This window comes from Chaetodon trifascialis, chromosome 11 (assembly GCF_039877785.1).
Source record: "Chaetodon trifascialis isolate fChaTrf1 chromosome 11, fChaTrf1.hap1, whole genome shotgun sequence".
In the NCBI taxonomy this organism is placed as follows: Eukaryota; Metazoa; Chordata; class Actinopteri; order Chaetodontiformes; family Chaetodontidae; genus Chaetodon; species Chaetodon trifascialis.
The window spans coordinates 227,514-254,230 of NC_092066.1; the positions used below are offsets into that span (position 1 = coordinate 227,514).

A 26,717-nucleotide genomic window follows, 5' to 3' on the forward strand; every position below is an offset into this window, starting at 1 on the left:
GTGGTTATTTGCAAATATCAGCAATAGATATTGACATCAACAAAATTACTCATAGGAGTTAATAATTACCAGGTACCACCCTGGCATCAGGTACTAAGTACTAGATGCTCTACTAAGTAGTAGATGCAGTCTCACAAAGGGGAGTTCACTTAAAATGTGAAATATTTGAGCACTATTTTACATTTCTACAGTGAAGGGTTGACTCCAAGCACTGACTGTCAGATCCAACTGTTATCATACTGCATATGTACAAATAAGCACAGACAACTGCTCCTTAGAAGGACAACAGAGTGTATTTCACTTTAGCAGCACCAGTTGACCACTGTCCAAATACAACTACAACTACAATAAAAGCATTAAACAGCAAGCAAGCATGGCACTGTGTGTTTGAGAGGGAGGCGAGAGACAGAGGACAGGACTGCAAGAGTTAAAAGTTTAACAGAAAAATGAGATACAAGATGAAGGTTGTGATTCATGTGTCTTTGACTGCAAGATGGCATGGAGTCAAGCTGAGTTATGCTAGCACGCTATCCATGCTTTTAAGGTGTGTAGACACGAGGCGATTTAGGAAGCTTGTAAACTTGTAAATCTAATTTGTAAATCTGGTGTAAAATGGTCACTGCAGAGTCGGATGTGGGTGATGATCCTCAGCTCTGAGTCAACATCAGTCTTCACAAAATCAACCCACCTCTTTTTCGTCTCGTTGCTGTTAGGAAAGCTAAATCAGGAAGCCGAGCTGGGAAGATGCATTTATGGGACTGAAGTTGCAGCTACTTTTATCTCACATTTGCACAGAAATGTGAGATTTTTCATTTTGGAACCTGTCCAGTAAGAAAAACTCCTTCAAAAAGGTGCTGTAAAACAGTCATTCACACATGTTCATGTTCGTTAGTTGCAAACAGCAAAAAAACTGCTGACACTTCAGCTGTGGAGCAGAACTGGCCTCTAACTGACCTTCTCTTACCCTCTCTGCATTCCTTCAGGAGAAATGGAGTTGTAAAACACCCCAACTTTCATGAGCTATTGACCATTTGAACTGTTTACAGGGAAGGTGTTAATTTCAGAGACAAGATGTCTGGACAAGAGACATCTCCTCCACACTCTTTTGGAAGAGCAAGAGACACAGATATCTCAACATCAAAGGTGGCCTTCTCCTCACTATGGTTCTCATGGCAATGCTAATTCTCTCCTGATAGCCCCAAGAGAGATCGGGAACTGTCCGAATGAAAGGTGCCAGGCTCCAGAGGAACCTCCAAAAATCAGATAATGCTGATGGGTTGTAAATTAGACATTGCTGAAGCAAACTGCTGTATGTTTGTGTGCTTTTTCCTAATACTCCAGGATAACCAAACTTCTATGTTAAACTTAACTTTTGATGTTTTCACCTTACAGGACTCACAATATGTACAACATTGATGCTTTTCCAGTTTCTCTAACTTGAAGAATGACAAAGTTGTGATTTTAACTGTTTTATAAAGTTTGTCTGAATTTCTACCATGGAACCATACTGCCACCTGGAGGTTCATACCAATACGCTTGACGTGATACATTTATTAATAAGTAGTTATACCAGTAATAATCACTTTGGACACATACAAGCTGTCTGTTTCTTTGCTTTTGTGGTAATTATACCTTCTACCATCATATATGTTTCAGGATGAGTATTAGAAATTGTTATTTTGATTATTGTTGAATGTCATCATCTATTCATAATACTTGTCTAACACACGTTGTGAACAATGTTGGAATGCTTTTGAAAACTTGTCATTTAAATCATAAGTGATTAACCATAGTGAGAAGCAGATGAGCCCCTCGTATGAATCATTAATTAATTCTAGTTCCATGAGGCGAGATTACATGGCGCGCCACAAACCGTCCCACGTGTGCGACGGCCTGCCCATTAGACACGCCCTGGAGCGACTTTTAAAACTGCTTGTCGAATGCAGCAGTCCTCAGTATGTTACGTCCTAAGTTATGTTACGTTTTGTTTTAGTTTTGTCTCAGTTAGTTCTTAGTTGTCTTAGTCTTGTACGGTCGTTTTGCTCTTTAAGTTTTCCCGTTTTCGAGTTCCTCAAAAGCAAAACCGAGTAGCGTGATTTATTTTTCAGAAGACGTGTTTCTATAGTTTTGTCGTAAACTTTCATTTTTCTAAGCCACCCGTTTTGTTTTAGTATCAGTAAATTTTAGTCAAATTATAATAATTTTGTAGACCCTTTTCGATTGGCCATCGAAGAGACTATCAATTTAATATCAGTCTAAAATAATCCTTCACGGACTCAACCGAACCAAAACCCTGCAGCCAGCTGTTGATCCTTGGTCCGGGTTAACAACCATCCGGAGCCGTCCCTTATCTGTAACCGACACCGTAGAACCCAGTTCGAGAGACATCACCGTCCAACATCAGCTCTTCACCTTGGTGTGCCTGGGCCTTCCACCGGACCACCGAGCAGATCGAGCCACGGACGAGCACCTGGGCAACTTTGAGTTAGTTCGGAGCAGAACTTGCCGGGACGTTATCAACCAAGTAGGCATGCTCAGCGGGTTTGAATAAGAGTTGGTCCGTGAGGTTACGATACTGTCAATTTATCCAAATTCTCTCAACTATTCGTGTAATCACCTAACTTTACGCGTCCCTATTATCCCCTTACAACTACTTCTCACTATCGCCAACTTGCTCTGCCATTGCGTTGCCATAAGTTTCTTTTGTGTTCTGTCCTATCACTTCATATCTTCTGTCGTACTATTCATGATACATCATTCATTATCCATAATTGTGCTTAATAAATGAGATTTTGATAGTCCTGGTTAGACGGTGTCCTTTTGAACTGAATATATACGATCCCTGTATCCAGAGTTTACACTTCAGATTATCAGACTGGTTTACTGTTAGTTCATTCATTAGTATTTCATCAGCGTTATAGCAGTTAATTTCTGCAGTCCTGCTTACCTGAGGAAGGTGGTGCCCCGATAGTTTATCAACGAGTGCAACATGAAATTAAGTTAGTTCCCCTACAGCTGCATACAGGGACAAAGATCACAGTCAACCAACAAGAAGAAACGCTGTTTTCATTGACTTTAAGTTAAATCACTGTCACTAAATCACTGTTTTCCGGTGCAGTCATCATTAAACAGAGGTGAAGTGTTAAAGGTGTGTACGGTTTTTATTTCATTTCACAGACAGGTTCAAGACACAGGATGTCATGTTCCTGGATCTAAGTCTGGATCAGTTTTAGTTGAAGGTCCTACTGATCCTCCTCATCAGTCAGACTTTTTGCCCGTCAGTTTTTTGCGGTGCTGCAGTGACGGAGCTAACAACGCAACACCGTCATTGTCATCATCGTCACTCATGGTGGGTCGAGCCCTACAGCAGAGGTAGCAGAAGACAGCAGCGATGATGAGTGGGAAACCGACCAGGAGGCAGCCAAACAACGGAGCCTGCTGGAACACCGGCTGGATGGACAGACAGAGGACGGAGAGGTCAGAGGTGAATGAGACAGGAAACAAGAGACTGGACTGATGATCACAGACTCACCGTCAGTGTGACTTTGGCGTCGTAAATCAAGCGCTTGATGCGCTGACCGACATTGTTTCCTCCCTGACACTGAGAGATTAAACAGAAAAGTATCTCAGATAATCAAACAGAGCTGTTGAATGGCGTCTGCTGTCTTCCATGTGACACTGGACTCACCTGGATACTGCCATCCAGAACTCCATTCAGGAAGTCCAGCAGGTGGCGCTCCGTTTCCATGACGCCCAGGGGCAGGAAGTAGCCATCATTGGACAGATTAACCACAATGATGGACGGCACTGTCACCTCACTGACAACAACAATCATTTTCAGTTCAATCAACACCTCATCTGGTTGTATGCAAGTCAACTGGAACTGACTTACTGTTAATGACTTGTCCTTGATGTCTCTAAGATAAGATAAGATATACCTTTATTTGTCCCACAGTGGAGAAATTTCAGGTATTACAGCAGCAAAGTGGATAGCAAGAATATAGGGCATCAGTTAAAAAAAAAAAAAAAAAAAAAAAGGCCATTAAATATCAAACAAAATATAAACAAGGAATATAAAAATATGAACAACAGGTACTGATTGGATGATAGTACTCCTGACTGGAGTATTGATATTGCACATAGGAGTAATAATACACCTGACTGAAAGATTGACATATTGCACCTTAAGTTGAGATTCACCTGAGCAATAAGATATTTTCACAGTGTAAGTGAACACAGTTGATGTGTATTATAGTGCAGTCAGTCTGAAATGTCTGTCGTCATAACGTCTCTGGACATAAATATCTCTGGTCATAATGTCTCCAGTCAGTGATATCTCGAATCAATAAAGGCTCTAGTCTTTGACTGCTCATGGATGTCTCTAGTCCTGAACGGCTCCAGTCTTAACATGTCAAGTCATTGACCGCTCTAGTCATTCAAGTCTGACATCTCTATGCATGAAAGGCATAGTTGAGGTTTTCTTGAAGTGAGGATGAATGAGGTACTCATCCAGAGTCAGTGAACTCTGGTGATTCTGTCCACAGCAGAGCGTTAGCTTAGCTTCTGAGAATCATGCTGCTGCTTCTTCAGACTGGGGGCATGACCACCACCTGTATCTGCTGTAGGTGGTTCACTGACCCTGGACAAGTACCTCATAACCAAGAGAGATCATGAACTAACTTCCTACACAAACTTACCCCATCACAAGTCCATTAATGTAGTCACTCCCCTCCATGAAACCAAAGTGGAAGTTTCTGACAGACAGACAGACAGACAGACAGACAGACAGGCAGGCAGGCAGGCAGGCAGGCAGGCAGGCAGGCAGGCAGGCAGGCAGACAGACAGACAGACAGACAGGCAGGCAGGCAGGCAGGCAGGCAGGCAGGCAGACAGACAGACAGACAGACAGACAGACAGACAGACAGACAGGCAGGCAGGCAGACAGACAGACAGACAGACAGACAGACAGACAGACAGACAGGCAGACAGGCAGGCAGGCAGGCAGGCAGACAGACAGGCAGGCAGGCAGGCAGGCAGGCAGGCAGGCAGGCAGACAGACAGACAGACAGACAGACAGGCAGACAGACAGACAGGTTCAGATGATCTGTTCTTTCAGAGTAAATCTTGTGGATTTCTGGGAGACTCTGACCTGCTGTAGATCTCTCTGTAGTCTGCAGCCACTTTATCCACAAGACTTTTAAACCTGAATAGGTAACAGGAAACACATCACAGATAATCCAAACAGATGATGTCACAGTATCTGCTGTGAACTGATGGAAGCGGGATGTGGCCTTACCTGAGACTTTTCTCACTCAGACTCTTTTCCTCCACCAGCACCAGCACCACCAGTTTTCCTGCAGAACATTGTCAGCGTGTTTTTAGCTGCAAGTAGAAGATGTGCTGCCAGAAAACAAACAAAATGGCTGACCAGGAGAATGTTCAGCTGTCAGTGGATCACTGACCTTCTCCTGACGGACTGATAGCAAATTTTCACAATGAAAGTTCAGTTCGTGACAATGAGTTAGTTTATTACAGTTGTTGGTCTCTCTGCTCACCTGAGGATGTGACATTAGACAGTACGAAGGCGTGTTTATGTTACCTGATTCTCCCATGGTATACAGAGTGTAGCTGTCAATCTTGAAGTAGTTTGGGAAACGTTCTCTGTTGATCCATGACTTCAGGTCACCGTCGAGTTCCTCTGAAACACAATTCAAACTGCTTTCACTGCCTTGAAGTGTACGGGCAAACATTTGAAGATACTTTAACGTGGTCTCAGTGTTTACACCTGTGAAGTGAGAACACTTCAGTTTCTTTCAGAAACTTTAAACCTTTGCGAGTTTTTCAGTGCTTTCATGTAGACTGTGCCATTACCATGGTAACATCAGTTCTACCTGTCAACAGGTACAAACAGGTGCGATCATCAGTCTGCAGAGTCTCATCTCATCTTCAACCACTTATCCGGGGTCGGGTCGCGGGTGCAACAGCTTTAGCAAGGGACCCCCAAATTTCCCTTTCACGGGCCACATTAACCAGCTCTGACTGGGGGATCCTGAGGCGTTCCCAGGCCAGTGTGGAAACATAATCTCTCCACCTAGTCCTGGGTCTTCCCCGTGGTCTCCTCCACTTCTCCTCTGTGACCATAGGTGAGAATCAGAACAAAGATTGACCGGTAGATCGAGAGCTTTGCCTTCTGGCTCAGCTCTCTTTTCATCACAACGGTGCGGTAGAGCGAATGCAATACTGCCCCCGCTGCTCCAATTCTCCGACCAATCTCATGTTCCATTGTCCCCTCACTCGTGAACAAGACCCCAAGGTACTTGAACTCCTTCACTTGGGGCAAGGACTCATTTCCTACACGGAGTAGGCAATCCATCGGTTTCCTGCTGAGAACCATGGCCTCAGATTTAGAGGTGCTGATCCTCATCCCAGCCGCTTCACACTCAGCTGTGAACCAATCCAGTGAGTGCCAGAGGTCACAGACCGATGATGCCAACAGGACCACATCATCTGCAAAAAGCAGTGATGAGACCATCAGCACACTGAACTGCAGACCCTCCTCCCCCCGACAACGCCTTGATATCCTGTCCATGAATATCACGAACAGGATTGGTGATAGAGCACAGCCCTGATGGATGCTTTGGGCATATAAAGACTGGATTGCCCTGAGAAGTGACCCCCTCACCCCATAAGCCCACAGCACCTCCCACAATATCTTCCGGGGGACCCGGTCATATGCCTTCTCCAAGTCAACAAAACACATGTGGACCAGATGGGCATACTCCCAGGCCCCCTCCAAGATCCTTGTGAGAGTAAAGAGCTGGTCCATTGTTCCACGGGCCAGGACGGAACCTGCATTGTTCCTCTTTAATCTGAGGTTCGACTATCGGCCCAGTAGACTTTACCAGGGAGGCTGAGTAGTGTGATACCCCTGTAATTGGCACACACTCTCTGGTCCCCTTTTTTAAACAAGGGGACCACCACCCCAATTTGCCACTCCTGTGGCACTGTCTCAGACTTCAACGCAATGTTGAAGAGATGTGTCATCCAAGACAGCCCCTCAACACCCAGAGCCTTCAGCATTTCTGGACGGATCTTATCAATCCCCGGTGCTTTGCCACTGCGGAAATGTTTAACTACCTCAGTGACTTCCACCAGGGTAACTGATGATGATCCCTCCTCCTCCATGAACTCCTCGCACACCCGCTGCTTTGCCTCCCCTACGGCGTAAGCTTCTGCCCGTTGGGCCGGTCGGTACCTTGCAACTGCCTCTGGAGTCCTCCGAGATAACATATCCCGAAAAGGACTCCTTCTTCAGTCAGACGGCTTCCCTGACCACTGGTGTCCACCACAGTGTTCAAGGGTTACCGCCCCTCGAGGCACCCAAGACTTTCAGACCACAACTCTCCGCCACAGCTTTAGCAATGGAAGATTTGAACATCGCCCACTCAAGTTCGATGCCCCCAGCCTTCACAGGGATGCCAGAAAAGCTCCGCCGGAGGTATGAGTTGAGGATCTCTCGGACAGGGGCCTCCTCCAGACGTTCCCAGTTCACCCGCACCACATGTTTGGGTTTACCAGGTCTGTTTAAAGTCTTCCCTCACCCAAGGACCCAACTCACCACCATCATGACTATCACAGAAGTCCAATAACAAACAACTGCTTGGGTTCAGATCAGGGGTGCCATTCCTCCCAATCACGCCTCTCCAGGTGTCTCCATCGTTGTCCACGTGTGCGCTGAAGTCCCCCAGAAGGACAATGGAGTCCCCTACCAGAGCCCCATGCAGGACTCCACTCAGGGTCTCCAAGAAGACTGAATACTCTGAACTGCTGTTCGGTGCATATGCACAAACAACAGTCAGAGTTTTTCCCCCCATAACCCGAAGGCAGAGGGAGGCGACCCTCTCATCCACTGGGGTAAACTCCAATGTAGCGGCACTCAGCCAAGGATTTGTGAGTATCCCCACACCCGCCGGGCGCCTCACAACTTGGGCAACTCTGGAGAAGAATAGAGTCCAACCCCTATCCAGGAGAACAGTTCCAGAGCCGATGCTGTGTGTAGAGGTGAGCCCCACCAGATCCAACTGGTAGCGCTCCATCTCACACACGAGCTCCGGTTCCTTCCCCGACAGAGTGGTGATGTTCCACGTCCCCAGAGCCAGCTTCTGCCGCCCAGGTCCGGTCCATCAAAATCCCCAGCCTTCACTGCCACCCATATGGTAGCGCACCCGACCCCAGCAGTTTCTCCTGCAGAGTCGTTTAAAGTTAATTCAGTTGAAGGTCAGAGGTCAGCCTCTTGTCTCACCATTGAAGGTGAAGTAGGTTCCATCTTTAAAAACCACCACAGCTGGCAGAGACGGAAGGGAGACGGCCTGGAAACACAGACTGAGCTGAACCAGAGACACTGAACGCATCATGAGCAGGGATCTACGAGAGGAAGATCATGTGAATGTGCTCTACTGTCCTCTACCATCATCTACCATCATCTACTGTCATCTACTGTCATCTACTATCCTCTACCAACATTTACTGTCATCTACTGTCCTCTACCAACATGTACTGTCCTCTACAGTCATCTATTCTCCTCTACCAACATGCATTGTCCTCTACCAACATACTGTCCTCTACAGTCCTCTACTGTCCTCTACCAACATGTACTGTCCTCTACAGTCATCTACTGTCCTCTACAGTCATCTATTCTCCTCTACAGTCATCTATTCTCCTCTACCGTCATCTACTGTCCTCTACAGTCATCTATTCTCCTCTACCATTATTCTGCTGTCTTCTACCGTCATCCACTGTCCTCTACCAATATGTACTGTCCTCTACAGTCATCTATTCTCTTCTACCAACATCTACGGTCCTCCACCGTCATCTATTGTCCTCTACCATCATCTACTGTCCTCTACCATCATCTACTGTCCTCTATCAACATCTACTGTCCTCTACCATCCTCTACCAACATCTACTGTCCTCCACCGTCATCTTCTATCCTCCACCATCATCTACTGTCCTCTACCGTCATCTACTGTCCTCTACCAACATCTACTGTCATCTATTGTCCTCTACCAACATCTACTGTCATCTATTGTCCTCTACCAACATCTACTGTCCTCTACCATCATCTACTGTCCTCTACCATCCTCTACCAACATCTACTGTCCTCCACCGTCATCTTCTATCCTCCACCGTCATCTACTGTCCTCTACTGTCATCTACTGTCCTCTACCAACATCTACTGTCCTCTACTGTCATCTACTGTCCCCTCCCGGAATCTACTGCCCTATACCAACATCTACTGTCCTTCACCGTCATCTACTATCCTCTATCGCAATCTACTGTCCTCTACAGCAATCTACTGCCCTCTACTGTTGAAGGCGGTCTCTACAGCCTTCAACTGTCTTTTACCATCTTCTACCACCCTTGACTGCCCTCAGATGTCCCTGGCTGTCCACTACCACCTTTTACTGCATTCTACTGTCATCTATTGTCCTCTACCATCATCTACTGTCCTCTACCATCATCTACTGTCCTCTATCAACATCTACTGTCCTCTACCATCCTCTACTGTCCTCTACCATCCTCTACCAACATCTACTGTCCTCCACCGTCATCTTCTATCCTCCACCGTCATCTACTGTCCTCTACTGTCATCTACTGTCCTCTACCAACATCTACTGTCCTCTACTGTCATCTACTGTCCCCTCCCGGAATCTACTGCCCTATACCAACATCTACTGTCCTCTACCGTCATCTACTGTCCTCTATCGCAATCTACTGTCCTCTACAGCAATCTACTGCCCTCTACTGTTGAAGGCGGTCTCTACAGCCTTCAACTGTCTTTTACCATCTTCTACCACCCTTGACTGCCCTCAGATGTCCCTGGCTGTCCACTACCACCTTTTACTGCATTCTACTGTCCTCTATTGTCCTCTACCATTCTCTACTGTGTTAAAACCTTTGGCAGCACGTCTCTGGAGGTAGAGAAAAAGTAGGTGTGAACAATCAGCTCCTCTGCAGCTGACGTGTAGTTTCCCTAAAAACAGATCAAAGGTCAGAGGTCAGCAGTGTGTGTGCCTGTGTAGTTGTGCATGTATATATCAGTCATTACTTAGTACTGCAAAGGGTTGATTTAGCTAGGGTTTTGTGTTCAGTGTGTGTGTGTGTGTGTGTGTGTGTGTGTGTGTGTGTGTGTGTACCTTCAGCGGTGATGTGGCTCCAACATAAACAAACATGACATTATGGCGGCTCATGGCGTGTTGAAAGAGCTGCAGGCTGCTCAAAGATCGAACCAGCGGCCTGAATGACACAATATGGACAGACTGAACGCTGTGATGTCACACTGACGTGTTTAAATGTCACAACTTATTTATTTCATATTAAATGTACCATAGATGACAAATACAGACAGTCTAATATTGGTCTCTTAGTCAAATTTAGGGCCTGGAAACAAACATGAGAAACGTCCATTTCTGTAGTTCATATGAAAACTATACTGATGATGAAAATATAAATAAATAAAATAACACCAAATTCAATATGACCTCATAACAGTATGAGGTATGTATGTAACAGTAAGCAATCTACACAGATGAACACATTAGAATAATAGAGAAAGGTCAAACAGGTTTACATGATGGAACACGTGACTGCCCAGCTGCAACTAAAACTGCTGTTTCTATAAGAAAATGGGCATCAGTTATTGGCTGTCTTAGTTAGGATCCTGCACTTTGTTTAGATGTGGAACTTCTGTAGGCTTGTGTGTCAGTAAGTTTGAATATGTTGTCATTTTGTCTGTGTATGTATGTCAAGTGAAACCCGACCTCAAGGAGATTTTGTTTTGTATTATTAATTGCCTGTTAATGTGTGTTAATGGCAATAATGTTAAAAAAAATGCAAAGAATAACATTAGATGAAATTAGAGTGATATTAGATCATATTTGGTGATACTGATGTTAACTCACCCTCCAACTCGATTAACAAAGTCCATAATTCCATCTCTGGTTCTTGGTCCTGAATAATTATATTTCACATCTTTCTTCAACCTGAAAACAGAAAACAGATGTTCAAATTCCCCAAAAGCAAAATCATCAACACTTACGCTGCGTGTAAGGAGATGTCTGAGTCAGTCCTCACAGCATCAACGGACGCTTCGATGCCTGTGAAACCAACTTTCAGTCACCAGTGGATTCACCGGCTGATCGACCAAGAGCAAGCTGTTAACAACCATGAAACACGCATGCAAGAAGCGCAGACAAAGACAAGTACTCAACTCAACAAAGTACTCAACAACCAGTTTCAAGCTACAGTACTACAGTGACGCCTTCATGTGACGGAGGAGTCATACACACCCTACAGCACCCAGCCAGGCTTTACATTTACCACAGGGGTGAAGTGTCCAGAATCTCTGATGACCCGGGGGAGGCGGCACTGTTTGTGGAAAGGAGCAACGGCCAGGAGGGGTGATAAACCTACACTGAGACTGTTCAGAAAGTTCTAACATCCAAAGAGCGTCACTATGAAAGCAATATCCTCTGCCGTTAAGTCACTTCCATCTGGTAAGTCTGCTGGGCCTGATGGATTCGTATGTAAGACACTCTGTGACATTCTCATCCTACTCTTCCTCAGTGTGAGCTCCTGCTCTAAGAGCAATAAAGCTTTGCCTAAGACGCTGTTTGAGGCTAATACCTGTCACATGTTAAAGAAAGGTAAGGAGGAAACAGACCCAGCCAGCTTTAGACTGATTGTACTCCAAAACTTTGGCAGACAGGTTGTCACTGAAGTACTTGTTCAGCGGTTAAATGTGCACATCATCCATTATCCATCCTGACCAGAGTGGGTTTGTCCCAAGCAGGTTTTCCTTTTCCAGTGTTAGGCACCTCCTAAGCACCATGTGCACTGACTGTGGGGAGATAAGATATAAAGACGCTGCGCTCCTGCTTTATGCTTTCCTGCAGCCGTGTAACAGTCTCTTCTTTTACTGTACGATCAGGAGGCAGTAGATGTGTTGCTTCTGTGATGTGTGAACAGAAAGAGCAGCAGTGAGGACTCACATGAGGATGGCTGGATAACCTCTGACCCTGAACTCTTTGGCCAAACCTGCAGAAAGAATCACAACATCAGCCATGACCTCTGACCTCTTATGAAGATCACAGCCTCTACATTTCCACAGAAACAAGAAAACAGACAGCAGCAGGAAGTTAGTACGATGGTTACCATGAATTCCATTGATGAAAATGTGTAATAATTTCATTGAATTCTGAAGTCTGTACACACAGTTCAGACTCAGATGAAGGGTAAAGAGGACTGGATTCTTGGTAGAATGTACCTGTGTACCTGCCTCCACACTTGCTGTGTTACACACTCAGGTGTGCGGCTGTGAGCAGGTTGCTGCCTTCAGCTCAACTCAACTTTATTCACATAGCACTTTAAAAACAACCACAGCTGAAACAAAGCACTGTACATAAATAGACAAAAAAATATAAAAACAATAAATTAAATAAAATGAAGCAGGAATAAACACTGAAATAATTGTTTTATTGTTTTTAAAAACAATAATACAATAAGTAAAAGCAAACCATAAAACACTAAAACAAGAGCCGAGTCTCCTGTGGGGTTGAAAGCCAAGGAATAAAAGTGGGTTTTAAGACGAGTTTTAAAAATGGACAGTGGCAGGGCTTGTCTAATGATTGATGGTAGCTCGTTCCATAATTTTGGAGCCTGCCAAGGGCCCAAGTCAACAGGAGGGCCACTGGGGCCAAACACCATCACTTCTGTTTTTTTCTCATTGAAAGTTAAAAAGTTCAAGGCCATCCAGGCTTTGATGTCTTCAAGACATGACAGAAGTGGTGTGAGGGACTGTCGCCCTGTCACCTGCTCTTCACCTCTGTGGCTTGTTCAGTTTCACAGATTGTTTTTGTAGTTTCACAGTTTTCTGGTGCATTGGCAGCTGCTGAAGTGACAGTTTATAGGTTTATTCATTCATGCAGTCTATGCAGCTCACCTGCATTGTGGTACTTTTATTTTGATAATCGAATTTTCAGGGCATTGTTAACTGATGCTGGCAGTGGAGGATGATTTTGTCCAGTTTATGACACATTATGATGACTTTGATAGTGTCACTGACCGGTGCTGACGGAGGCGTCTGACTTTCCAACATTGACCGGAGACCCAAGACTCTTGAGTTCTGCTCCGATCTGATGCCAAACAGGATCCAGCTGTTTACAGACCAAACACCAGGGGGCATAAAACTGCACAAAGACCAAACACAGGACCATCAGCACAAGCAAAATGAAATATAATAAATAAATGTCATTCACGTAACTGCAATACTAACTGCACTGTTACACCTTCATATGTAGACAAAATATCAGCAGCTGTAACAGGTGAGCAGTTACAACAGGTGAGAGGTGATGAGTGCGGAGCCTCGTTCAGTGAAGATAAAATCTACGTGGACATACTTTGATGAGCCAGATGTCGTCGGCTCCTCTCGTCTCCATGAAGCTGTTAAACATAATCAGACTGATTACTGATTGAAATGACATTCAATGACAGGATGACGCTTCCTGCTTTAAACCTGCAGCTTGATGATGAACTGCTTCTGTTTGTTTGTTTCTAACGTCCTCCTGGAGTCAGATTCATTATGTCACAGCTTAAAGGAGGCAAATTCTTTTTCTCTAAAATGTTAAAATCTCTCACTTCACAAGAGTGACGGCAGAATCATGGACCAAATGAAATGAAATGACATCTTGATGTTAAAACAGTTTGTACTCACGTATCATCCAATTCTTCCACGAAGGCAGAGGCAGACACCACCAACAGAGGCAACAGCACTGAAAACAAACAAACAACAGCAAACAAACAGAAATAATCAACAGTTTGAACGTCTTCATGTCCAGTTTCAGTCGACTGATGAGGACCATGTGATGCGGCTGAAAGTCCCAGACCAAGCCGGTAAGTAGACCTTGATGGTTTTGTCAGAACGATGAACAAACTGTCAACAGTAGAAGGGTTTTACCATATGACCAATCAAAGATGGCAGTCAGAGGGGACTCGCCAGGCTGCCAGTCATGATTGGCTGAGATGAATCAAGCCAAGAACAAAACTAAACCACAGAGGTCTCACGCCGATCATTTTCACAGGTGTAGTAAAAATGTGATTGGGCCGTTGACCTCAGGTCAGTGTTCTGTTCATCAGGCTCGATTAAACGGGACGGGAAGCTGCTTATTTTCAGGTGGGATACACAGACATCTTAATCCAGCAGGAAGGTCTTCAGCGTTCAACACACGACATGTTCCACAGTAACACATTCAGGGTTGGTTTGGTCAAAAAAACCTTCTGGATAGTTTGATTTCAGGTAAAAACTGAAACTCTTGAATATAAATCTGCTGATTCTATGAGATGAACAGATTTAAAGTGAGGTCATTCAATTCTTGGTAGCTGTGAGATTAAATCTTCCTTCAGTCTGAAGAAACTCATTAATCCTCGATAGTCGCTGTTATTCTGCAGCTCCATGACTCTGAACTGAGTTCTGATGAGCGCAGGACTCAGAACGAGTGTAAAAATGAATGAAGAGGACGTACCTGAGAGAAGAACTGCGCTCCTCGAGGCCGACATGTTGACTGACGACGAGCTGCAGCACAGAGGGATTAACAGAACTGAGCTAATCTGCTAACCGCTAACAGAATGAACACAGCGTTTATCTGTGGGATTAACAGTTTAAATCCAGTCCTCTGAATCTTTATTGAGATCAACAACACAGACAGAGTCTACTCATAGTAATAGTAATCAAACTAGAAGTCAATGTTCAGTGAGGAACTGATGTTAGCAGCAGAGGTGAGAGGAAGGAAAGGGAGAAGGAAAGAAGAAGATGAAGAGGATAAGGACGGAAAAGAAATAAGTAAAAAAGGATGAAAGGGAGGGAAACATTGAAGGGAAAGAGAGGGGGAGTTAAGGAAGGAAAGAAGGAAGGGAATAAGGAGGTATGAGGTGAACAGACGGCAAGTTGTTTGAGCCTGCAGCAGAGAGAATAAGGTCTGAACAAAGATCAATACCCCTGATCATGTATTGATCAGATTGACTGACATCAGAAAAGATGAAGAGTCAGAAACACGTCGTCTTTTATTACTCTGCAAACATAAAAACATTGAACATTTAAAGGATTATAGAAAGTTGTGAATGAAGCTGATCAGAAAAAGGGATCAATAAATAATCAAAAGTGCATGTCAGCTAAAGCTCAACATTTTCAGATCATTTGGGACAGCAGTGAACACAAGCTGCGTAACCGTGACAACTGTAAGTAAAACAGTGATGTCATCCATGTTGAAGTCCACCCGGCCCCAACATAATGGTTCCTCTACGCCCAACCAAAACCTCCGACCAGAAACAAAACGACCTGGAGACGTCAGTGAGAACAGCGGACAAGTTCTTCTTCTGCAGTTTCATCTGTTTTTAAATCGTATCATTGTGGTGCGTGACGGGGCGGAGTCATACCTGCAGCAGGTGTCACAGAGGAAGCAGAGGTCTACCTCCATCAGGCGAATCAGAGTCAGCCCTCGCTCTTGTCTGTCCTCTCTGTGGACTGAGAAGGACAGCGTCGGTGCTGTCTGTGGTGTCAGCAGTGACATCAGTGGACACCTGTCGAGCGAAAGCCGTTGACCCGATGCTAGATCCATCAGCTTCGCTCTCCGTCCAGCAGGACTCAGTGTCAGATGCTGAGGACAGTCGACTCTTCCCCCAGCGGCTGCTAGTCCGGATGCCGGCACTCAGCCGGACTCCCGGCGAGCTCTGACTGGTGAGCGTGGCTCGACGAGACAAAGCACCGCCGGAGCTGAAAGACGATCGTAGGTCCTTCTCCTGCAACCGCAGTAGAGGACGCAGCATGGGGACGTAGCAGCCAATGGCGGCGCGGTACTTTGGGTGTGTGATGGCATAGATGATGGGGTTGTGGATGGCGGAGGCCTTGGCGATGACGGCAGGAACCGAGTTCATGTAGGGTGTCAGGAGGTGGGCATAGCCGGCCGTGGCGGTCAGAGCAACGACAGAGTATGGTGACCAAGAAACAATGAAAAGCAGGATCACTCCCAAAGCCACTTTAGCCAACCGCCACTCACTGTGAAGGCGCTCGAACGCCTTGTTTGTCTCTCCACGGTTCAGCTGCTTCACCTCCCAACCCGCCCTCCACACTGCCCGGAAGATGGCGAGGTAGCAGCCAGCAATCAGGCCGAGAGGGATGAAGAAGACGAAAGTGAACAGCAGGATGGTATAGGCGCGTACAGCAGCGGTGAAGCTCATGTAGTCCCAGCTGCAGGACGTCTGCAGGCCTTCAGGGACGTAGGCGCTCCACCCAAAGAATGGCGGCAGACTCCAGCCCAGAGAGTACAACCACACTCCCGCCAGCACCCCCAACACCCGGCTGTGACTCACCTCGCCCAGCAGGGCCAGCGGCCGCGTAATGACCAGGCAGCGGTCCACGGCGATGGCCGTCAGCGTCATCATGGAGGTGATGCCGAACAGCGCGCCGCAGAAGGCATACAGCTCACAGGCGAGTTCCCCGAACACCCAGCGGCGGTGCAAGCTGGCCACGAAGAAGACTGGAGACTGCGTCAGAGACATCAAGAAGTCTGCGGCCGCCAGGTTGACCACCAGCAGGTTGTTGGGTGACCGCAGCGTTCGACTGCGACAGAACACGTAGATGACCAGAGCGTTTCCCAGCATGCCTGTCACTCCCACCAACAGGATGACAGAGCCGATGATGTAGTGGGCATGGTCAGGGATGTCCAGGTGAGGCTGCAGGTGAGCGTGGTGTGTGGGTGTGTGGCCAGGCAGGGGGAGGAGCTTTGACGTCTTGCTGTGATTATGGTGACCGGTCAGGAAGGAGGTGCAGTTTTCTCCCGAGGAGCAGAGCGATGACTTCCTGGTCGGGTGGTGATGACTCATTGTTGGCTGATGGACGGCGGCTGGATGGTAGCAGGACGGCGGCTGGTTCCAGCCGTTTGTTTGGGCTCTGGCAGGCGTCTGTGAACCTGTCTGTGCCGCTGCAGCTCTTTATATCAGCCTGATCGATGGATGATGGAGGATTATTGAGTCCACCTCAGACTGCTCCATTAACTCTAGCACTAAGAGAACAAATCAACATCTGGACCAGATGTGACCTGATTGTTTCATGTAGATCATTTGTGACATCGCTGAGGTTAATGAGCTTTTAACTCAAACAGGTCACTCAGTGTCCTCATTATGTCCTTGAAATGAGCTGATGTAAGTAAAACGTCATTTAGCGACAGACGAAAATCAGTCAGTGTTCGACCGGTAAACTTTGAAACTCACTATAAACCATAAACTAAATAAGAAAATTAACCTTGAGGCTCTTTAATTTGTCTGAAAATATGAATAAATAAAATTTGTGCTTTGTGGCTGTAAATCAAGAATATGATTAATCAAAAAGAAGACTTCTGCAGTTCATTTAAGGAAAGTGAAATAAATGAGTTTGCACTGACGACTGCCTCAGAACATCGTTCTATTTTCCAAAAAATTAGTTTCTGAATTGAAGAGAAAAGATCTTTTTCCATTGTTGTGTGATTTCTATGTCTATGAGCACAGGAAAGATGTTAAATTTAAGAAGATTAATGGAGTGGGACAGGCTGCAGAACTACTGCTACTACTTACTAAGACATTTAACATGAAAACCTTCAAGGCAGAATATTATTGTCTGAACAAAGAGAACAAAAGGATTTCATTATCGTGTCCGGTCAGTCTGCTCAGTCCTGACCAGTTAAACAGAGAACCAACAAACACAACTTGAGAACCAGTTGTGTTAAAATCCAACTTGAAGATACTGTTCACTTGACCAGTATACAATTTGGAATATTGTCATATCTGGAATAACAGTGGAATGAATATTAGGGCGCTTGAAGTCATTTCACCTGAACTCTCAGGTAACTCTCTCCAGGTCTCTGCCCCACCAGGTGAACGATGCCTTTGCTGCCCTCAAGTGTCAGTTACAGATGTTATGAAAGGTCCAACTGAAATCCGCCTCGTCAGTGAGAGTGAGTGCTGAAAATTAACCAACTCCGTCCAACCAGAGCCAGCTTCGCACCTGAGAGACCTAAAGACGTGAAGGATCTGGCTGGGACGTCTTTGCGGAGCAGCATTTTCCCCATGCTTTCAGTCTTTGTGCTAAGCTAGGCTAACAGTTGGCCCCTGCCTCCAGTCTTTATGCTAAGCTAGGCTAACAGTTGGCCCCTGCCGCCAGTCTTTGTGCTAAGCTAAGCTAATAGTTTGCCCCTGCCTCTAGTCTTTGAGCTAAGCTAGGCTAATGATTATCCACTTCACAGTGACCTCGTTCACATAGAAAGCTGCTTTATTTCCCACAATGCACCAGGAGTCCATCAGCTTAAAGAGCTTTCCATCCCATCAATCGATCGATCAATCAGCAGCGTGATGAGAGGAGCGTCACTGTCATGACAAGCTTCCAGATACCATCAGCCTTCCACCCTCTAATCTGTCCCTCCGTGTCTCTGATGTTTGTGTGTCCATTCAGTCCAGGATGTCTGTCTCCTGAGCCCAGGTGAGCAGCAGGTGGAGGGGGTGGGACAAGGGGGCGGGGCTGACCTGTGTTTCAAACTCCGTCTTTTCACCAGTCTGCCCATCATCCCTGTGAAACCACGCAGAAGATGAGGAGAGACAGACGGATGACAGAGCTGCAGACAGACGGCAGAACCAACACTCATTCTGAGACAGAGACAGAGACAGAGACAGACAGAGGGACAGAGAGACAGACAGAGAGAGTGAGAGACAGAAGAGCAGTGATGAAGAGACAGAGAGAGACAAACAGACAGAGACAGACAGAGAGAGACAAACAGACAGAGAGACAGACAGAAAGATACAAACAGACAGAGAGACAGACAGAGAGAGACAAACAGACAGAGAGACAGACAGAAAGATACAAACAGACAGAGAGACAGACAGAGAGAGACAAACAGACAGAGAGACAGACAGGCTTCACATTACTGCAGTAGAATATATTTGTTAATTTCAGTAGATTTTTTTTAGTTTTTAATAAAAACTAATTTCTACATGAAAATAACTTAATTAACGGATTGATGAACAGATTACAATGCACTTAATCATCGGGTGTGTCAGGTTTCAGGTGTGTCAGGTGTGTCAGGTTTCAGGTGTGCCAGGTTTCAGGTCTGTCAGGTGTGTCAGGTTTCAGGTGTGTCAGGTTTCAGGTGTGTCAGGTTTCAGGTGTGTCAGGTGTGTCAGGTTTCAGGATAGACCGATATCCAACCTTCCCTTTCTCTCAAAAACTCTTGAGAAAGCAGTTGCCAATCAGCTGTGCGACTTTCTAAACAATAATAGTTTATTCGAGGATTTCCAGTCAGGATTTAGAGTGCATCATAGCACAGAGACAGCACTGGTTAAAGTTACAAATGACCTTCTAATTGCATCTGATAAAGGATTTGTCTCTGTACTAGTCTTACTGGATCTTAGTGCTGCATTTGACACCATTGACCATGGCATCCTATTGCAGACACTGGAACATTTCATTGGCATTAAGGGAACTGCGCTAAGCTGGTTTAAATCCTACTTGTCAGATCGCTCTCAGTTTGTACGCGTTAATGACGACTCCTCTGTGCTCACTAAAGTCAGCTATGGAGTTCCGCAGGGTTCTGTGCTTGGACCAATTCTATTCACCTTATATATGCTTCCTTTAGGTAAGATTATCAGGAAGCACTCAATAAATTTTCATTGCTATGCAGATGATACCCAGCTATATTTATCAATGAAGCCGGAAGAAACCAGTCAGTTAACTAGACTACAAGCATGTCTTCATGACATAAAGACCTGGATGACCTGCAATTTTCTGATGCTAAACTCGGACAAAACTGAAGTTATAGTAGTAGGCCCTAAACATCTTAGAAAGTCACTTTCTGATGACATAGCAGTTATGGATGGCATTGCGCTGGCCTCCAGCACCACTGTAAAGAATCTGGGAGTTATCTTTGACCAAGACATGTCCTTTCACTCCCATGTAAAACAAATTTCAAGGACTGCATTTTTTCACCTACGTAATATCGCAAAAATCAGGCATATTTTGTCTCAAAATGATGCAGAAAAACTAGTCCATGCATTCGTAACTTCCAGGCTGGATTATTGCAATTCTTTACTATCAGGCTGCCCAAATTGGTTGCTGAATATTCTCCAGTTGCTCCAGAACGCTGCAGCACGTGTTCTGACAAAAACCAGGAAGCGAGATCATATTTCTCCAATACTCGCCACTTTGCACTGGCTCCCTGTAAAGTTTAGAATAGAGTTTAAAATTCTCCTCCTTACTTACAAAGCCATAAATGGCCAGGCACCTTCTTATCTTAAAGAGCTCATAGTACCTTATTGCCCTACTCCAACACTGCGTTCCCAGAATGCATTTCTACTTATGGTTCCTAAAGTCTCAAAAAGCAGAACAGGAGTCAGAGCATTTAGCTATCAAGCTCCTCTCCTGTGGAACCATCTTCAGTCTTTGTCCGGGAGGCAGACACTGTCTCTACATTTAAGAGTCGTCTTAAAACTGTCCTCTTTGATAAAGCTTATAGTTAGGGCTGGCTCAGGCTGGTCCTGGACCAGCCCCTAGTTATGCTGCTATAGGATTAGACTGTCGGGGGACATCCAAAGATACACCGAGCTCCTCCGTCCTTCTGTCCCTCTCCATCCGCTCGCTCTCATGTCCTACCACGGCGTGTTACTAACTTAGCTCCTTCCCTGGAGTCTCTGTGCTTTGTCGTCTTGCAGGTTCCCATGGACAGTGTCTGAATCTGGATTGTGGATTTCAGCTGCGTCTCCTGCCTTGGCCCTGCCTGACATCCACTGCAACTGCTACTGCTGTTATTACATCCACTGTCACTGTTACTGTGACTGCATGTCTGTCTGTCTGTCTGTCTGTCTGTCTGTCTGTCTCACTCTCCCTCTCTTGCTCTTCCTCTCTCACCCACCCAGTGGAGGCAGATGGCCGCCCACCCAGAGTCTGGTTCTGCTCGAGGTTTCTGCCTGTTAAAGGAAGTTTTTCCTCGCCACTGTCGCCAAGTGCTGCTCATGAGGGAATTGTTGGTTTCTTTGTAGATAAAAGAGCTTGGTCTGTACCAGCTCTGTATGGAAAGTGTCCTGAGACAACTTCTGTTGTGATTTGGCGCTATACAAATAAAATTGAATTGAATTGAATTGAATTTCAGGTGTGTCAGGTTTCAGGTCTGTCAGGTGTGTCAGGTTTCAGGTCTGTCAGGTTTCAGGTCTGTCAGGTGTGTCAGGTTTCAGGTGTGTCAGGTTTCAGGTCTGTCAGGTATGTCAGGTTTCAGGTGTGTCAGGTTTCAGGTGTGTCAGGTGTGTCAGGTTTCAGGTGTGTCAGGTTTCAAATGACAGAAATGATGAATCAATTATCAAACAAAGGCTAATTATTTTTCTGTTGACTAATCAATGAGTCGCCTACTTGCTTCAGCCCTTCATCAGACTGAGGACACTGTGGCTGACTGAAGCTGCTGTATTTCCCTTCGACGTGCTGACTCTACGCCCTCGCTGCAGCTCCACAGGTGAAGCTGACGGAGGGGAATCCTCTGTGAGTGAACAGAGCGGCGCTGCCTGGCTAACGGTCTGACCCTAACCCATACAAATAAACCACACGGCGTCAGTCATCCACGCGTGGCGTTCTTACATATGAAGACATTAACATACTGACGTCTTACCGTCGGCCTGAGGAGTCATCTGATTGGGTGACAGGGTGTGTGGGCGGTGTCTGATCAAACAGGATGGTCTCAGTGTTTGCCAGACAGAAGCCGTTTGACCTCAGGATCTCTGGATGACAGAAACACACAGTCAGACGGCTTCCATCCGGTTCAGCTGGATGCATTAAAAGACGACCTGATTGGCTTCAGCTGTGCACACACAACCAACCAAACTGCACTGAAGAAACAGCTGATAACAGACTCCTCCTCCAGTCTGTGCACCTGTGTTACAGGTGTTCTCATACCCAGCTCCACCTCTGTCCTCCTCCTCAGTGATGTGTCAGACTCCAGCTCCACGCTCACTGAGCTCGGCCTATCGTCAGCGCCTTCCTGGGCGTCCTCAGGTGAAGGAGCAGGACTTGCAGTGCTTCGACTGAAGCCGTGGATCCCGATTGTCCGCGTTCTGTCTGGACACGTGAGAATTCCATCGTTTTATCAAACACAGAACAGCGACGACCAGGACCAGGACCAGGACCAGGACCAGGACCAGGACCAGGACTCTTCACTCTTTTGTGATGTGTAAATCTGTTGCTAGGAAACATCTGTAGTCTGTCCAATCAAGAACAATCACAACTGAATTCATCTTAACTTCCAGAAATTCCAGCTTGACGGGTCCAAAGGTAAATCAAAGGCACATCTTTGTATTATTTCTGTGTGCAGACACAGTTTATAAAGAGAGGGAAATATGTGATTATGCTCAGCTAACTGATGCTGTTCCCATTTATCAAGTTTCAGATACGATGTGTCGACCATGCGTCAGACCAAGTACCAGTAAGATATGAGCATGCTAACATTAGCTTTGTCAGTTGTTGCAGTCAGTGGCTTTGAATACTCGACTGATCTGAACTAGTTTGTGAGCTGCAACCTGTTTTAATTTAGTGATGATAAAACTACACTTTGTTAGCGCTGACGTTAGCACAAGGCTAGGCTCCTGACAGCGACTCATGAAGTGAATGTGTAATGATCTGAGGGCAACAGGATTCTGTACTTTGTGGTCTAAACTAGATCCCTGCCAATTACCACAGAACTCTGATCCTCATCCAGATACACCTGGCTGAGGTCAATAATACATCATGTTTTCATGTATAATGGGTGTATGAGCAAGGAAAAGCAGAGAAGAAGAAGAAGAAGAAGAAGAAGAAGAAGAAGAAGAAGAAGAAGAAGAAGAAGAAGAGGAGATTATTATGGAGGAGATTAAGTGTACAGGTCAGAGTGCAGCACCTACACCGACCATCTGGACTGACCTGACAGATCCACTGGACTCTGGAAGACATCGAGATCCTGGTCCTCCTTGTCTCTTAAGGTCTGGTTCTCTGGCTCCTCTCCGAAGGTCTGATCCTCCTCCTGTCTAAAGGTCCGGTCCACAGCAGAGGGCTCAAAGAAGGCCAGCACTGCCTCCGACTGAGAAAACTGTCACATGAAACAGCGATAAGACGGCTGTCAGCAGCCTGGAGAGTTCAAAACAAAACTTCACCAGAATAATCATATATGAAAGGATCAGATGGACAAAAGCAGAGGAGCTGTGAACTGTAACCTGTGTGAACTCTGACCCCTACAGGTAGAAACAGCACAATCCAAAGTGCTTTGCATTAAAAAGACGACAGATACCATAAAAAACATTCAAATGCAAATTCAAAGAATATAAACCTTTGAAAGGAAATGAAAACGTTGAGAACAGAGACATGAAAAGGGGACAGGACGGCGGGATGGTCCCTGGTGAGTACTTCAGGTTCGCTCAGAGTGCAGGACATTAGAGTTTTAGATTTAAAGGTGGTCTGATCTCCTCTGGACGTTTGTTCCTGCTCAGAAACTAAATGCTGAGTTTGGACTCTGGAGCCTCATGACCTGAGAGGTGATCTTCAAACTCTGCAGCACTCAGACATACAGTGATGTTGGAAAAACAGGTCAAAGGAGGGATGAAACCGAGCAGAGCCACACCTCAATTCTAATCAAGCCTTTGGATAAAAATATACGCCAAAGAACAAGCTGGAGCTCGTCAGGCAGGTCGTCCACAGCCGAGGACTGCAGAGCTGAACTGGGACAGGGAGTTGGCGGAGGCACAGCGGGACCTCCCCCATCAGAAGGTTCCATGTTGGGCTCCTCCAGATGATACTGATGGAGCGATTTCAGCTGCCTTGGTTCGGTTTCACTTGGTCATCACAGATGGACCCAGACTTCTGTTGTTAAGGTGCTGATTGTGGTTTTCAGGGCTAAACCAGCGGTTGGGGGGCCTAAATGTAACCAAACTGTGATATCAGTTGAGGGTTTCAGTTGCGGACTGACATCAGCATCGCTCCAATAATGACTTCCTTCTCTTTATCGTCTGAATTTGACCACTGCAGTCCAACATCTGTGAAGTGCTTTTTATTTGCAATTCTGTACGTAGAGGATAGTTGAGAAAAAGCAGATACAGACCCTAGTGAAAGGCCTGCGACTTTTGGGTCGCGACCCACCAGTTGAGAATCACTGTTTTAAGTGACTCATCAGTCTTAAGTGAGTAAATTCATTTCAGAAGTGTGACTGTGATTCCTCTAAGAACGTCAGAAAGACAAATCCGATCAGGTGAAAACATGACAAATAGAACTGATATATACAGAATACACAATAAGTATACAAAGGAAGTACCTTGTGTGGCAGGTTGATGATGGTCTTCAGCAGTTTGTTCACCTCCACAACTTTCATTTGAGGATCTGAACTCTGCTCTGCACCTCGAACCTTCAACAGACCTGAGAACAGTGAGAGCCGTGAACCTGCTGCTGACGATACTACTGCCGATACTACTGATGCTACTGATGATACTACTGCCGATACTACTGATGCTACTGATGATACTACTGCCGATACTACTGATGCTACTGATACTACTGCCGATACCACTGATGCTACTGATGATACTACTGCCGATACTACTGATGATACTACTGATACTACTGATGATACTACTGATACTACTGATGCTACTGATGATACTACTGATACTACTGATGCTACTGATGATACTACTGCCGATACTACTGATGCTACTGATGATACTACTGCTGATACTACTGATGCTACTGATGATACTACTGCCGATACTACTGATGCTACTGATGATACTACTGATACTACTGATGCTACTGATGATTCTACTGCCGATACTACTGATACTACTGATGATACTACTGATACTACTGATGCTACTGATGATACTACTGCCGATACTAGTGTTGCTACTGATGATACTACTGCCGATACTACTGCCGATACTACTGATGCTACTGATGATACTACTGCCGATACTACTGATACTACTGATGATACTACTGCTACTACTGATGCTACTGATGATACTACTGCCGATACTACTGATGCTACTAATGATACTACTGCCGATACTACTGCCGATACTACTGATGCTACTGACAATACTACTGATGCTACTGATGATTCTACTGCCGATACTACTGTTGCTACTGATGATACTACTGATACTACTGATGCTACTGATGATACTACTGCCGATACTACTGATACTACTGATGATACTACTGATGCTACTGATGATTCTACTGCCGATACTACTGATGCTACTGATGATAATACTGATGCTACTGATGATACTACTGCCGATACTACTGATGCTACTAATGATACTACTGCCGATACTACTGATGCTACTGACGATACTACTGATGCTACTGACAATACTACTGACGATACTACCGATGCTACTGACGATACTACCGATACTACTGACATTACTACTGATACTACTGACGATACTGACGATACTGATGATAGTACTGATGATACTACTGATACTACTGATGATACTACCGATGCTACTGACGATACTACTGATACTACTGATGATACTACCGACAATACTACTGATGATACTACCGACAATACTACTGATACTACTGACGATACTGCTGATACTACCGACGATACTACTGACAATACCACCAACGATACTACTGATGATACTACTGACGATACTACTGACAATACTACTGATACTACTGATGATACTACCAACGATACTACTGATACTACTGAGAATACTGATACTACTGAGAATACTACTGATGATACTACTGGTGCTACTGATGATAATACTGATAAAACTACTAACACTAAATTGTATTGTTTTTTTGAATTAATCCAAATCGAGAAGGACAGAGGAAGTAGTACTCTATAGTTTAAGATAAAACTACAAAAAAAACTAATCATAATACTACAGGTAATAGTACAATACTACTGACAGTGCTATGAATATTACTACTGAATACTCAAATCAGGACACTAGTGAGGACAGGCAGGTAAGAGACAGGTGTAAACACTGTGGTAACTCACCTGTGAGCAGGTTGGAGGACAGCATCTCTCTGTCGTCCACCAGCCTCTTCATCATCTGAGCCAAGTCTTCATCAGTCCTGTTCAGCTGCAGGACGCTGCCGTCAGACAGCTCAGCCCTCACCTCCACCTGTCCACAGGACAGGAGGTCTGCCCACACCTCCACCACGAATACACCTGATGACATCACCTGCTCTGACAACATCAACTGACACCTGACTGGTCCTCCAGACGTTTGCGGGTGGCGCTTAGAGAAGGTGGACGACAAAGACAAAAGGAGGAAGATGAAAAGAAGACGAAGAAGAAAAGGCAGAGGGAGCGGCAGCCATCCTCCTCTTCCTCCTCCACCTCCTCCTCCTCCTCCTCCTCCTCCTCCTCCAAGTGTCGCTCAGGACTGAAAAACTAAAGCGGCTTTGAGCTGCAGTCGTCACACTTTCGGATCATAATCCAAATAATCCATCACAGACTCAGAAGATCACTCCATTCAATGACCACAGGCCATTTTTTAAGTCAAAGTACAAACACAAGTGTACTACAGACTGATGTCCCCGTCTGAGTGTCCCTGCTCAGGACACTCACACCGGGTAACTTGTCTTGACCAGAGAAGCAGCT

At 45.5% G+C, this 26,717-nt stretch overlaps 3 protein-coding genes across 4 annotated transcripts; all 3 read right to left on the reverse strand.

Moving 5' to 3' along the window:
* Positions 1–3,015: 3,015 nt before the first annotated feature.
* Positions 3,016–14,663, reverse strand: LOC139338521 (protein disulfide-isomerase tmx3a-like). The gene is made up of 16 exons (XM_070973606.1): positions 14,580–14,663; positions 13,772–13,829; positions 13,458–13,500; positions 13,124–13,247; positions 12,051–12,096; positions 10,962–11,042; positions 10,197–10,296; positions 9,956–10,033; positions 8,303–8,369; positions 5,600–5,698; positions 5,297–5,354; positions 5,150–5,203; positions 4,698–4,754; positions 3,689–3,818; positions 3,533–3,601; positions 3,016–3,450 (listed from the first exon to the last, which is right to left on the reverse strand). The coding sequence occupies exons 1-16, from the start codon at positions 14,611–14,613 to the stop codon at positions 3,259–3,261; spliced, it is 1,290 nt and encodes a 429-aa protein (XP_070829707.1). The 5' UTR covers positions 14,614–14,663; the 3' UTR covers positions 3,016–3,258.
* A 437-nt stretch (positions 14,664–15,100) lies between these two features.
* Positions 15,101–17,536, reverse strand: opn4.1 (opsin 4.1). Its single transcript, XM_070973604.1, has one exon. It carries the CDS (start codon positions 16,933–16,935, stop codon positions 15,502–15,504), a length of 1,434 nt encoding a protein of 477 aa, XP_070829705.1. The 5' UTR covers positions 16,936–17,536; the 3' UTR covers positions 15,101–15,501.
* Positions 17,537–18,252: 716 nt separating this feature from the next.
* LOC139338522 (PX domain-containing protein 1-like) lies at positions 18,253–26,628 on the reverse strand. 2 transcript variants are annotated; one of them, XM_070973608.1, is made up of 6 exons: positions 26,109–26,628; positions 24,393–24,493; positions 23,012–23,177; positions 22,013–22,174; positions 21,729–21,837; positions 18,253–18,649 (listed from the first exon to the last, which is right to left on the reverse strand). In XM_070973608.1, exons 1-6 carry the CDS (start codon positions 26,308–26,310, stop codon positions 18,532–18,534), a joined length of 858 nt encoding a protein of 285 aa, XP_070829709.1. In that variant the 5' UTR covers positions 26,311–26,628; the 3' UTR covers positions 18,253–18,531. The 2 variants fall into 2 exon arrangements, with proteins under 2 accessions (XP_070829709.1, XP_070829708.1); XM_070973607.1 differs by having other exon boundaries at positions 18,253–18,726.
* Positions 26,629–26,717: the final 89 nt, after the last annotated feature.